We start from the raw sequence: 14,575 nt of genomic DNA on the forward strand, positions 1-14,575 counted from the left end.
CCTGGAGCAGAACAGAAGGGATTCAGCAGCTCCTCGGAGGCGGCCAGCAGTGCCCAGTGGTGCCCAGCTGTGCTCAGCGGACGCTGGTTGCAGGTGACGGGCTGGGGTGGCCGTCTCGTTCTTGGCACACCTGGAGAGGGACCAGAACCTGCCTCGTCTCCTTGGGGTGAGAATCTGCTTCTTGGAGCACTTCTTTGAGGAAGTCCGTTAACCTGGCACCAAGTTCTCCTTCCAGAGCGTAGGGCCGAGGTCCCAGGACGTCAGGAAATGGCATTTGTCAGTGTGTGCTGACCCCCAAGCCCTCTGTTCCAGGGAGAGGCGTATTTTTAGATCTTTGACGTCCAAATTCCAGAGGAAGAACAAGTCAGACTTAGAGGAAATTGGCTTTCTTCCCCCAGCAAGGAAAGCAGCCCTAGGGTGCGTTATTATTGGTCTGGCTGTTAAGTTGCTAGAACATTCCAAAGGGCAGACTCTTGCACGCAGAATGAAGGAGGGGACTAAGGGAGGGCGCGGGTACATTACGGCAGCTTTAGAGATGGAATTCTTTTTCCCAAAATGGAAGAGGCTTAACTTTTTTCCTGACTCTACAAATACAATGTTGTTTACTGTAAAAAAAAAAAAAAAAAAAGCAGGCAATACAGAAAATTATAAATAAGTAAAATTAGCTATGTTCTTCCTTTGAGACGTAGGCTCTGCTGATATTTTGGGGTGTGTGCGTCTCCAGGCTGTTTCATGAAGCAGTAACACACAGCGCAGAGTTGTCTTCATGAGGTTTTATCCATGCAGTTTTGAGCCTTGCTTCCTTCACTTGTCGGCATGTGATGAGTATGTTGATATGGTATCTCTGTGTTGTGTTTTCAAAGGCCTCCCTGGTTTTCTGAGTAATGGACATGCCAGCATTTATTTGTCCAGCTCCCTTTGGAGGGACACTCAGTTCTCTTGCTTTAGTTGAATCCCAACTCGTACTTGCTGAGCTCAGCTTCACTGGAGGAGCGCAGGTTTAGGAGAATTTCCTTAACCTCCCTCCTGAGGACATCGCAGCAGCAGGATGACTTTGCAAATCTGTAGAGGCCTCTAAAAATATCTCCCTGAGGAGTACAGGGAGCCACCAGGTTGGGATCTTAAGGGAATGAGTTTTGCCAATGAAGCAGGCCGGACTGGAAAGTTCTGGTCTGAGGGGCACCACAAATTTGTGTCCAGCTGCTGAATTTAAACAGCCCGACTACACAGCTCCTTAGCAGGAAGGAAAATAAAAGTCGGAGCTCATGTCTGCTCTGGTTTTCATGAAGGAGGCTGTCAGTCGGAGGGGAGTTGCCTCAGTTCTCAGGGGTTTCGAGCACCAGCCTTTTACTTTCAGCCGAGTGGTGGCAAAGCCAGGAGGGCAGGAGGAGGCGGGGGCTGGTTGAGGGTTGGTTGTGGCTGAAGGGAGCGGGGGCTGTGCAAGCTGTCCGTCGAGGGGGGCTGGTGCGTGTGGAAAGAGGGTGTGAGGGGGAGACCCTGGGCTGAGGAAGCAGGAGGGAATTCCAGGAGAGGTCAGGAAGCAGCTCCCCAGGTCGAAGCTCCCTGAGGCAGCGGAGCTCCTTGGCCAAGACCCAGCTTCGTGTCCCGCCTCTGCTGCTGCTGAGCTGGGTGGCCACGAGCAGGTGCCTTAAAGGGTGTGTCTCAGTGTCCCCACCAGTAATAGCAGCGCCCACAGAGGCCCCCCTGAGGACTCAGTGAGATTCAGCCTGTGAGCACCTAGCCCAGCGCCTGGCATGCAGTTGGAGCTCAATGGATGCTGCCCGCTCTGCCATTATCATGAACCAGACTGTGCATTTCTTTCGCATCTGCCTCAGCATCAAACCTTGAGCTATGGCCCCTGGATGTTGGGTCAAGCATCATTCTGTAAATGAATCGAGGGAGGGAGGAGGGAGAGAGAAAGGGACTAGGAGATGGAGAGAGAAGTCACCATGAGTTGAACAGAAAAAGGTGGATGCCGGTGTTGGCGCCGTCAGGTCAGATTCGGGTGGAGGAGGCCCGTGTCCTCGCGGGGCCCCTTCCATGAAGTCCGCAGGAAGGGACTGGCAAGCTCTGGGGGTGGGGGGCAGGCCCCTGCCTGCATGGGGCAGACTGTTCCTGCGGGTGCGAGATTAGCGAGCCTGGGGCGGGGTGGGGTGGGGGAGTAGGGGGTTTGGGTGGGGGCGGGTGGGAGGGGAGGGGATTTGGGGTGGCGTGGGGAATAGGGGGTTTGGAGTGGGTGTAGGATGGGGCGGGGGAGTAGGGGGATTTGGGGTGGGGGTGGGGTGGGGTGGGGGAGTAGAGGGGTTTGAGTGGGGGCAGATTGGAGAGTAGGGGGATTTGGGGTGAGGGCAGGGCTGGGTGGGGGTGGTCAAGAATGAGCCAGACGTCCTTACACCTGCTCTCCTGGCTCCTCTCTGCCTTTTTTAGTTGTGTGGCTCTGGGGAGACCCACCCCATCTTCTTAACCTTTCATTTCCTTATATATCGAGATGGCTAATTTTCACTCTTTATATATTTATATATATAAATATAGATATATAGCAGATAAAAAGAATAATTCCCAGGGTGAAGCCAAGGTGGGACCCAGCCCTGCCCGGCCCCCTTCCCGCCCTTTGTTCCCCGAGGCGGTGTGCAAACCATGGGGTTGTGACTCTGCCAATGCGCAGGGGTGTCGGTCTCGGGGCCTGATGCCCCCTACAGGGCTCCGGGGGCAGCGCGTGGAATGGCCGCCCCAGGAAGGAGCGGGACACACCCGTGGCCTCGGTCATTTCAGCCGTCACTTCTTGTGCCCCGTGGATGTGGGGTGCAGGTGGGCAAACAGCACCCTGCAACACAGCAGAAGCACCGCAACCAGTCCTGGGGAGCCGCCTTAGGGATGTACTGTGGGGTCTGAAGGGTGACTTGGCCATAGGCAGGGGTGGGGGGAGCCTGTGGGTGACACTGGAAAGGGGCCCACACATTCGCGCCTCAGCACGCCCCAGGAGGGAGACTCCATCACCGTGCCCGTCTTACGGACAGGGTGAGTGACTCATGGGACTGGGTGGAGTGGCCTGTCTGAGGTCACAAGGCAAATGAGTGGTGGAGCTGGATGTGAACCTGGGGCCGCTGGCTGCGGAGCCCAGGTGAGACACCTCTCTGCTCTGCGGGACCCAATGAGGCTTGAAGAGAAGAAAGTAGGGCAGGGTGCTAGGTGGCTGCGTTGGGTCCCGTTAGATGATGCAATCAAGGAAAGCCTCATGGAGGAGGTGAGGTTTGGGCTGAGGATGAACTGACCAGGAGGAGCCCCCGTGGGGAGGTGGTGAAGGGAGTGGCACTCCCAGCTGAGAGTATGGCTAGGGCAAAGGCCTTGAGATGTGAATGCATTTGGGGAGTTTGAGGGAAAGGAAGGACAGGGTGAAGGAGTGTAGTGATGGGGTGGGGGTGGGGTGATGGGGTGATAGGAGACAAGGTGGGGGAGGATTTTATTCTGGCAGCTCCCCGTGGCCCTTGGCTTGTGGCCACGTCCCTCCCAGCTCTGCCTCTGCTGCACACGGCCTCCTCCCCTCCTGTGCCTGAGCTCCTTCCTCTTCCCTCTTATGAGGTTGTGGGTCACATTCAAAGTGCACTGAATTTCCAGGAGAACCTTCCCCATCAAGACCCTTAGTGTAATCACATGGCAAGACCCTTTTTCCTTAGAAGGTCGCAGTTATGTACAGGCCCTGTGGTCCCAGGGACCTGATGTCTTTGGTGCCCATTATGCAGCCTTCTGCACTGAGCATGCCAGGAAGGAGAAGACTCAGCTCCCTCCCCTGAGGGCCTGCCCACAGCTCAGGTGGGAGGATATCTTCCATCCTGCTTCACAAGAGCTGGGCCCGTGGGTTGGGGGAGCATGGGGGTGGATGGGTGGCATGGGTGCTAATGCTGCCCTGGGAGGGTTGGGGTTAAGGAAACACACCCCCAGAGGAAAGGGCAGAGTTGAGTCTTAAAGAATGGCTCAGCTGGCAGGCCGGGAGGAGAGGGTGTCCAGGAAGAGGGGCCAGCACGGACAGAGGCCTGGGGGGCGGTAGAGTGCACCCTCTCTCCAAAGAAGCTTCGGGAGCTTTGTGGGATTCGGAAGGCCCAATCCCAGATGAAACTGAGGGTTTGGCCAACGTGGGCCTGCTCTGAGCAGAGACCTCCTGGGGGCTTGGCTGCAGCGACCTGTCTCAGCCCTGCAGCCCCCAGCCTCGTGCTCGCCGCCACGCTCTGGCCTTCTCCTGGCACATGTCCCCGGTGCTGGCAATGCCATGGCCCGCTTCTCAGCACACCTGGGCGGGGCTGGCATCTCCGGGTTGGGGTCAGGATGGGACGCATCCAGGATGAGGCTGCTTCTGTCCATCCCAGTGCGTGTGAAAAAGGACCTCACTGGGGTTCTGATTTGCATTTCTCCAATGGCTAAGGATGTTGAGCATCTTTTTATGTGTTTATTGGCCATTTCTATATCTTTAGAGAAAAGTCTATTCAGATTCTTTGCCCATTTTTAATTGGGTTATTTGTTTTCTTATTATTGAGTTGTAAAAGTTCTTCAGGTATTCTGGATATCAGTCTCTTTTCAGGCACATGATTTGCCAGTATATGCCCCCACTCCCCTTCTGTAGGTTTTCTTTTCACTTTCTTAATCAGATCCTTTGTAGCACAAAAGGTCTTAATTTGGATGAAGTCCAGCTGATCTATTTTTTTCCTTTGTCCCATCTTCTTTTTGGTGCCATATCTGAGAAACCATTGCCTAATCCAAGGTCATGACAATTCTCCCTTTGCTTTCTTCAAAGTTGTAGCTCTCACATTTAGGTCGTTGATCCATTTTAGTTTTCCCATGTGACCAGCGGGAAGGGCCCAGTGCCACCCCTTTGCGCTGGACATCCAGCCGTCCCAGCACATCTGCTGTAAAGAATGTTCTCCCTACATTGGGTTGTCTCGGCAGCCTTGTCACCCAAAACTGGCAGCAGGACATGTGGAGTCAGTCAAACCTGGATTGAGCCTCAGCTTGGACACTCACCAGCCATGGGACTGGACAGTCCACTGCCTGTCCTTGTGCCTCAGTTGTGCCATCTGGAGATGAGAGGAAACCCTCGAGGTTCTTGGAAGATGGTTTTCATGTTCATTTCCTTCCCTCCTTCCTCCCTCCTGCCCCTCCCCTCTCTTTCTTTCCTAATTCAGTCACTCATACTCATGGTGGAAAAATGGGAAATACCAAAAAAGTATAAAGAAGCAGGAAAAAAACCCCCACAATCCCACTACCAAGTACTAATCACTGGTGCCTTTTTGGGCTACATCCTTCAGCTTTTGCTTTTCCTGTGCTTTTAAAACATAGCTGAGGTCACACACATCTCATTTCACATCTCGCTTCTTTCCCTCACAATTATAAATATTTTTCCATATAGTTGTTAAAATTCTACATAAGTGCTTCCACTCTTTTAAAAATGTATTTAGTTGTTCCATTCAAATTGAAAAAGTAACACATGTATACACTAGAAAATATGGAACCTGGGCAAAAGGGCAAACAATGAAGAAAAACCTTCCACTCCAGAAGCTAATTTCTTCTTGCTAAAGTGAATCTTTGATATTTCCTGGCTCCTCTGTATCCTTCTGGAATGTTCCAGGCCTAAACAAATATGTTATATGTGTGTGCATATTCATTTTAGAAACTGAGCTAGATGCACAGCATACAACCTGCTCTAAACCTTGATTTTCTTTATTTTAAAGTAGTTATAACACTTTAGATTGTTAACAAGATTTAATTGAAATCTGGTTAACCTCATACAAAATTAATGTTTTTTCTTTTCTTGAAAACATTCAAATACACTTCCTTTGTTCCTTTATGAAATAAACTAAAAGATATGTTGCATGCAATGCATTCCATGAATAACATTCTACCACATCCAAGTTTTTTTTCTGACACTTGAAATACTGAGTTACTTGTCAATTTAACCTATCTCTAGGAGGAAAAAACAAAATGCACCATTAAAAAATTGGTCATCTATGATGACTAATTCCGACGTGTTTCCAAAAATAAAACCTATTTTTCACAATGAGGAAGGAGAAAATACCATATCATCAAAAGGACCTATCTTGAAATCATTTATCTCATTTGTCATAAGAGATTGAATGCAGGAGAGCAACATAACAAATGATAGTTTTTAAAAACCATTTAACTCTGGCTCAGAAGATCACAAATATGATCAGTATAAAATCGATCAGCCTTTATATAATTCCACATCACATTTTCCCTATTTTAGTACAAAAGAAAATAGGCTTAATGTTTAAGAGGAGGATAAGTGTGGCATTAATACTGAAAGATGACATTGCTGTCATTACATCATCCACGGGAGCCTTTTGGAAACGGAATGCCATCAGTGTCCCAAAATGTGAGATTAGGTAGTTGTTAGTAAACATTTAAAACATTAAATGTTTTAAAATTAAAATATAAATTTAAAAACTGAAACATTTTCTTTCCTCATTCATATCATGTCACTCATCTGGAAATTCAGGTTGGATGGGTTTTGCAGATCACTTCCCATCTTCTTTCTGCGCCTTGGTCTCCTCCAGCACCAGCATATCCTGGCGATCTTCCCTGCGCAGCACGTAACGAAGGACTTAGCTCATTTTTTCGTTCATACATCAGGAGCAGCTTTTAAAGGCTGTGTGCAGCTCCCGTCTGCAGACGTGCATTATTTACTTGGGTGGGCAAGGGACAGTGTTTTCAAATATGTATGCATGGGGGTGCGGTGGGGGGTAAACAGGCCTTTTAGACAAAAGGAAAGACTTCGGGAAATGTCAGGAAGTGGGGCAAACCTGGATGGTTTTTCCCAATTAATCTGTCCTGTGCCTAACTCGTGTGTGTGTGTGTGTGTGTGTGTGTGCCATGTGTAAGACTGACCTTCATGCACCCCACTTTCAAATCCAGGAGCAGGGCAGTGTCACTGGCATGGATGGGTCTGCTGTTAGAGGAACCCTGGGGAGGTTGCCTGGTGTGTCTTCAACCCCCTAAAATGCTCGTTTCATCGGCCACTCACCTGTGCTTATCACGTGCTCAACTCTATCTTACGCTGAACTTTCAATCTAAGTGCAACCCACATGCTGCAAAGGGCATAGCTCAGACGTGGCCAGCTCCCAGATTCTCCGAGTGCACACACTGTGCACCCAGCACCCAGGCCAAGAAACAGAGGCCGCCTGAACCACGGGGCCAGAACCAAGCAGCCTCAGCCATGAGATCTGAACCACAAGACCCAAACCACATGGCCTGAACCAGGTGGCCAGGACCACGTGGTCACCAAACCACTGCCCCCTGGCATCTGTCTCCTGGCTGCTCCCATCAGAGAACAGTTTGCCTGTCTTTGAGTTTTATAAAGTTAGAGTCACACTGTTTTCTTTTGATCTTGTTATCCCCCCTCAATGTTATGTTTGTGGCATTTATCCGAGTTGCTGCGTGAATTTATTCATTATTTGTATGATTTGTAAATTCTCACAGCTCTTGTATATATGGATTATGAGAAATACATATGTGTCTACAGGAACATGTAGACGTATAGAAATACATGTGTATATGCATATACAAAAATCTATATGGACATATGTGTATATATGGGGTGGGGTGCTTGTGTATCTGTTTCACAGAGGAGAGGTGCAGAACAGACTTTTTCCCAGCAAACTTACCAAGCTTCATGTATCTGTTGGCTGTTGAGGGACTTAGGAGTGGTTTAGTTTAGGGGCATTACAAAGGGAGACACAGCATCCTATAAGGTTCAGCACAGCCTGGGAGATGGGGCCTGCTTTGCTCCTTATTTCCAGGCGAGGACACAGAGGGTCAGAGAGGCCCACCGACCTGCATGCAGGCCCACCTCGCCCCAGGGCCATCCACTGACACCTCACTCCACCTCCCTGCAGGCTGAGGACAACCCCTGGCAGCCCCGTGCCGACCTCTGCCCGCCGCCCCCGCAGACACTGCCCCCCGACGCCTGCCAAGCTTTGCACTGCCAGGCTGACACCCAGTGCTCGCTGCTCAAGCGCTGCTGCTACAACGGCTGCACCTACACCTGCCTGGAGGCTGTGCCGCCCCCGCCAGGTAGGCACACCCCTGGGCCCGAGGGAGATGGAGGTTGGGGGAGCACCGGCGGGTGAACCGTCCTGCCAGGAGGTGGAGGAGAGCAGACTTGGGGGAAACTGAGCCTGAGTTTACATCTGTACCACCTGAGCAGGTTAATCCAACTCTCTGGACTGCTAAGGCTTCACCTGTGCAGTGGGAATAGAAGGTGCTCGTTGAGAAGGTCTAACCTGGAGCTCCTGAACCCCTGCTATACTCCAGATTTCAGCCGGCTGCATTACCCCCAGCCACGGGCCAACTGCCAGATGTCCCCAGAGGGTGTCCCCCTGATTTAAGGCCCTGGGGTGTTGAGATGGAGGCCTGGGGGGCCTAGCAGGCCAGATGGAGTGTTCCCCACAGAGGCAGGGGCAGGCCGAGTCCTGGTTCAAATCCACCTGCCAACTGGTTCTGTCCTTCAGTCTCCCCGCCTGTTCGGGGGGCTGACATGCACAGCTCACGGAGGGCTCTGACGTTTCAAATTGCTCAGCCCCCATGCCCCTCGTAGCAGGCAATCCATGAGACGTTGTTGACTGTAATGCATGTCTCTGTGGGAGGAGAGGTGTCCTTACTCTGGCGGGAAGGAGCTTTAGATCCCTTTTGGAGAGCAGGTTTGGAGGGGAGCACTAGATTTGGGGGTAGGAGCTGCCCCCCTAAGAGGGTAGAATGGGGGTGGGGCGGGGTACAGCATGTTCCACCCTCAGCCTTGCTGGGGCTGAGCCTTTAGGAAAACAGCAGCTGCTTGGGCTGTGTCTTCTGGCGAGAGCCAGAGGTTCCCAGGGGCCTTAATTAGCACAGGTGCCTCTGAGAAGGTGCCCAGCCGTGACTCCCAAGGCCCAGGGACGAGGGTGGGAGGACAGTGAGCATGAACTCACCTTGTTTTCTTTGGGGCGAGGTCACAGCGATGACAAGGGACTCAGCACCCCGAATCGTACTTGTAATTGCAATCTAGGATGTGTGTGAGCTCTGGCTCAGGCCCGGACCAGCTCCTAACGGGCTTCCTAAGAAAGACAAAATGATGCCCCTCCTGGTGGAATCAGCACTAAAGGCAAGTGCCTCTGGGTGGTCAAATCACAAGCAGGTGCTGCTTCCTCTGGACTGCAACAGGGAGTAAGAATTGGAGAAAGAGGTTGGGTTAGATTCCAGCCTCTCTTGCCACCTAGGTCAGTTGCTTTTGTGTAATGCGCACACTATACAACTGTACCTCTCATTCCCTGTAGTCACTCCACACATCTCATTCAATGCTCACGCAGCCCCATAAGGTGAAGAGACTGTAATCAGCCTTAGTTTACAGCTAATGACACTGACTGTCAGAGAAGCTAAGTCACTTACCCAGGGTCACACAGCAGACATAGGTAGAATTTTGGTCCAACTGTTCAGTCCAGTAGAGAAGTGTCCATGCCTTAGGCCATCAGTGGAGGGATGTGGGCGGCTCTCTTCCTCCCCTCCTTTGGGTCGTTATTCAAAAGCCACTTTCTCAGCAGAAACTTCCCTCAGTCAATTGCTTGCCCTCTTTGCCTGCTTAATTTTTCTCTCGAGCACCACCTGAAATACAGCGTTTTGCTTGTCCATTTTCTGCTTCCCCTCTTGAAGGTCAACTCCATGGAGGCAAGCAGTTTTTTTTTTAATGGTTTTTATTGTAAAATATAACATATACACAAATCAAAGAAAGAAAAAGCAATAATTTTCAAAGCACATTTCAACAAGCAGTTACAGAACAGAGCCCAGAGTTTATCGTGTGCTACCAGTCCGCCATCTCAGATTTTTCCTTCCAGCTGCTCCAAAACACTGGAGGCTAGAAGGAGTACTAATACAGTGATTCTAGCAGTCACAGTTGTTCGTTCCATCCTATTCTCTCTGTTGTAACTCCTCCTCCTCTGACCCTTCTCTCGATCTATAGAGATCTTTAGGCAATGCCTGTTCTGACTTTTTTATGTTGGGAAGGGGTGTCCACGCTAAAGGATGAGGGGATGTCATCAATAGTCCTGGCAGGGCTGGTCCCTCTGGGATTCAGGATCTATTTGGCCTAGGAATCCTCTGGAGGTTATGGGTTTCATGAAAGCAACCTTAGTGCATGAAACTTTTATAGAGTCTCAGTTGGAGCCCTAAGTGTTCTTAAGAGTTAATAGTAATGATGTTTGCTTGGGGTTTGGCAAACCATGGCAATTAGCAATATCTGGCTGAAGCTTGCATAAGAGTAGCCTCCAGAATAGCCTCTCAATTCCATTTGAACTCTTGTAGCCACTGATGCCTTATTTTGTTGTGCTTCCTTTCCCCCTTTTGGTCAGGAGGGTATTCTCGATCCCACAGGTCAGGGCCACACTCATCTCTGGGAGTCATGTTCCACCTTGTCAGGGAGACCCTCACTCTGAGTGTCATGTCCTCAAAATCCAGGGCTTGGCCTGTTTTCTTGGGAGTCCCCAGTGGTTGAGAGGGTGCCAGGGGTTTCCCAGATGGGAAAGTTTAATAGTTCTATTTTTCTTTGGTCCCTCAAGAGACGCTACCAGTACTTTTTAATTATCAGCAAACCAGCCAATACCGGGATGTGTCCGGGTAGTACATCAAACTCTACAGAATTATAAGGCCTCATTCCCAATCTGAACTCCATGAGTTTTGGTTTGTTTAAATGAGATTTCCAGACAGGTTGATTTGGATTGTGTGTTACAGAAAATTTAGGTTCTAGACACAGTCTCACACAGCAGGTGAAGCTCTGGAGTGCATATATTGTCATCTTTTACCCTGGATTCTGATTTACCTTAGTCCCAGCTAAATCGGCTTCGTTTTTATCTCTAACTGAGGCCTGATCTCTTTTCTGGTTGCGTTGCCTGTGACCGTGTGCAGCGGGGCTAACTCCCAGTTCTGAGTCTTGGGTGTCACGGAGGCGCTCACCGCTCCAGGGAAACCCACCGACACACACAGCTCAGGGTCTCAGAGCCACTTACAGCTCGGACTCGGCAGGGCTTGCAACCGAGGCTCCAATTTTCTTAAGAATATTTCCTGAAAGAAACCGTAGCATATTTGTTCTTTTGTTTGTGGCTTATCTTGCACAGCACGTTGTCCCCAAGTTTCATTCAGTTCGTTCCGTGCCTCTTGGCGTCCTTCCTTTCTGTAGCTGCACATTATCCATCATGTAAATATATCACAGTTCACCATTCTGCTTCTCAGCCATTGTACTTTTGGCTCCTTCCATCTATTGGGCATGATGATAATGTCCAAAATAAGCAAACCACATCTTACAGTGCTCTCACCTGTTTGTACAATCAGCAGCACTCTCAAGTTTGGATAATTTTCATTTGTCCAAAGAGACAAAGAACTGACAAACAGCCTCACCCAATAGCAAATCAGCCTCCCCTAATCCCCTGCCCCTCCCCTGCTTTAGTGTTTTGAAGGCCTTCCAACCTATTGGCTTGGGCGTCTCTTCCTATTAAAAGTGTCCTGGGTAGGGCGGGCCACGGTGGCTCAGCAGGCAAGAACGTTTGCCTACCATGCCAGAGGATCCGGGTTTGATTCCCGGTACCTACCCATGTAAAAAAAAAAAAAAGAAAGAAAGAAAAAAGTGTCCTGGGTAGAGAACAGGCCGTGCGGCTGTAACAAAAAGGCCCAAGCACTGGGGGCAGAGCTGCTGGGTGTTGGCTTCTCTCTCAGTTAGTAGTCCAGAGGTAGGCAGGCAGTCCAGGGTAGGGACCAGGGACCCAGGTGCCTTCCACCCTGCTGCTCTGCCACCTGAGAGCTGGCCTTGACCCAAGGTCAAGGTGACTCCAGCCTGCGGGAAGGAGGCTCGAGAGAGGGAGGGGAGCAAAGAGCCAACAGTTCAAGGGCAAGGCCAGAGGTGCCTCACGGCTTCCACTCGCATCCCTCCGGCCAGAGCTGAATCTGGAGGCCACGCCCCACTGCCCCCAGACTCGGGTGGGCTGAGCTGTGCCCCTGGCCGCGGGGAGAAGGGGGAACATGGCTGCTGCTCCCACGAGGCACCTGCACGCCTCCTCAGGAACCACAGCCACCTGCGCCCCGGGGCTGGACTTAACCGCAGGTGTGTTAGTTCTAGACTGGCTGGTGCAGCCGAAACCCCGATGGCTTGGCGGCAACGGCTGGCTCCTGGGTGGCCCCGAGGAGGTGCTGCAAGGTACTTGCCCCATCCCCTTCCTCCCACTGCCGTCCGGTCCCAAGGGCCACGGGGCTGCCCCGGCCTCACCCAGGGTGTTGCCCCCTCCACCCCCACCCCACGAGGGGCCCCGACCAAACACTCAGCCCTCTTTGACCCTCCCGCACCCTGACACAGGATCCGGAATCCCCGATACGGAGGAAAGGTTTGACTTCGTGGGCGAGGATTGAGAGGGAGGGGGTTGCGGCTGTTTCCCCGAGTCCCAGAAAGCACAAGGAGCTCCCTACTCCTACTCATGTGCCTCCTTCCCAGGGAGGGGAGAGATGGTTTTTTGAGAATGACAGGCTGGGCGCTGGGGGATTACAGGGTGTGGGTGTGTCCACTTGCATGAGTGTGTATGTTTACACTGCATGTGCTTGTGACCATACACATTTGCGCGTGTGTGGATGTGGTCACTGAGGCACGCTTCTGAATGTGGCTTTAGGTCTGAATAGCTGAGCCTTGCTGTGCATGCTTATGTGTGTGATGGAGTGTGAATGCGTGTGTGTCAGGATCTGTGTGTGGTGCAAACACGTGTGTGCGCAAGAGTGTGGGTGTGTAAATGTAGATCTGGTGCGTGTGTCCCTGTACACAAAAGCACATTCAGGGTCATGACTTTGGATGTTGTGCGTGTGTGAGTGTGTGTGCACATGTGTGTACTGCTGGCATGGAATCTCATCTGCAGCTGAGAGGTGACCCCTCTGTGCCAGGGGCATTTGCTGCCCCCAGCCAGGGGTCCCCTGAGCCCCCCATGTGTGTCCCCCACAGCAGAGGCATGCAGCACCACCGAGGATGGGGCAGAGCCACTGCGCTGTCCCTCGGGCTACGAGTGCCACATCCTGAGCCCAGGGGACATGGCCGAGGGCATCCCAAACCACGGCCAGTGCGTCAGGCAGCGGCAGCTGGCAGGTGAGTGGGGACCCCCTCAGCACTCAGCCCCTGCCCAGCACCCCTCCCCCAAGGGCCCCCAGAGTCTTCCACGAGGAAGACTCGCCCAGAGACAGTGGCCAGCACCCTGCACCTGGCCAGAGCCCTTGCCATCTCCCTCCCTGCTGCTGCCTCCTGCAGACCCTCCGCCCACCCCTGCCAGGCCTGCATGGGGACCCTTTCGCCTGGGTGGCCTTGGGGGCCAGCACTTCATATCTCTGGGCCTCAGTTTCTTCATCTGTAAAATGGGCTGCTTCAGGCTATTGGGAGGATTAACTGAGACCTACCTGCAGAGCCAGCAATGATGGGTGCTCAGCAGATGTTGAGTTTTGTCCTCTGCCTACGTGTCCATTTTGAATGCCTGGAATCTGACTTGTCTGAGAAACCCAAACTTCCCACACGCGTGCCAGGACCAGCCACTTGACCAGATTGGGATTTGTCTTGCTTTCGAACATAGTCCGTTGATTGCTGTGTGCATTAGGCTGCTTTTGTCTGCCTAATCTTCCCATCGTGAGACAGAGCAGTGCCTCAGCACAGCACATGGGCAGGAGACTCGGCCTGGAGGGGGGACGAAACAGGGGCACGCTAGCATCTGGGAGTGCTTGGTGGTTCTGGCCGAAGGCAAGACTCCCTGAAGTGTGAGACCAGCCCGAGGCTGCCCAGCTCCAGGGATTTGTCCTAGTGAAGAATTTCACACCCATCTGGGGCACTTTTGCCAGGAGGTCGTGGCAGGGCTGGCCATAAGCCCCTCCTCATGTGGTTTTCCAGCTTTAGGCAAATGATTATGTGCTTTAAGGTAGATTCCTCCTCCCTAGAGAGAGCTACTATGGTCTCTATATTAGCTTTATTCTTAAAAGAGAAAGAAAGACAAATGCTGAGGGCAGGAACTGGCACACAGGGAGAAGCAGGGCTTCCTTCCCCAGAAAGCACACCCGTGACCCAGAGCTCATGCTCCCTGAGGGCCGTGACACCAGTGCTCCCCAGGGCCATGACCTCCGTGCTCCCTGAGGGAGGACTTGAGTCCAGCGACTTGCCCAGAAGATGCACACAGCTACCAGGGAACACAGCTGGAATTCCAAGCCAGCCCCTGGCTCCAAAGCCTGTGCGTATGTGTGTGTGTGTGTGCTTGTGTGTGTGTGCGTGCGCGCACACTTGTGTGTCTTCCCTTCCTACGGGAAGGATTCCAGCCTTCAGGATGGAAATGGAAGTGAAATTCTCCTTGGCCTTATCCCCAAGGGGCTGTCACTTAGCAATAATTTTTCATAATTATATGTATTTTGGAAGCGTCCTGAATTCCAGCACCTTCCCTCGGAGCCACAGTCTCGGGGGGTAGGGAACACTTCCCACCTCAGCACACCCAGGCTGAAGCCTCTTATTGAACTTTTATTTTTTAACTCCTTATTTGAAATCATT

At 51.8% G+C, this 14,575-nt stretch overlaps 1 protein-coding gene across 4 annotated transcripts in view; it reads left to right on the plus strand.

Annotated features, from left to right (window-relative positions):
- WFDC1 (WAP four-disulfide core domain 1) overlaps positions 1 to 14,575 on the plus strand; it is a 79,343-nt gene that overhangs the window by 57,054 nt on the left and 7,714 nt on the right. For 3 of the 4 annotated variants that reach the window (XM_077133180.1, XM_077133178.1, XM_077133177.1), the window contains 3 exons: positions 7,902 to 8,079; positions 12,134 to 12,217; positions 13,004 to 13,144. In XM_077133180.1, the coding sequence (XP_076989295.1) occupies positions 7,902 to 8,079; positions 12,134 to 12,217; positions 13,004 to 13,144 (403 nt within the window). Of the gene's footprint in view, positions 1 to 6,440; positions 6,600 to 7,901; positions 8,080 to 12,133; positions 12,218 to 13,003; positions 13,145 to 14,575 lie in introns of those variants that run through there. The other variant, XM_077133179.1, reaches the window with a different exon arrangement.

The sequence above is a fragment of the Tamandua tetradactyla genome, chromosome 16, assembly GCF_023851605.1.
Source record: "Tamandua tetradactyla isolate mTamTet1 chromosome 16, mTamTet1.pri, whole genome shotgun sequence".
NCBI lineage: Eukaryota > Metazoa > Chordata > Mammalia > Pilosa > Myrmecophagidae > Tamandua > Tamandua tetradactyla.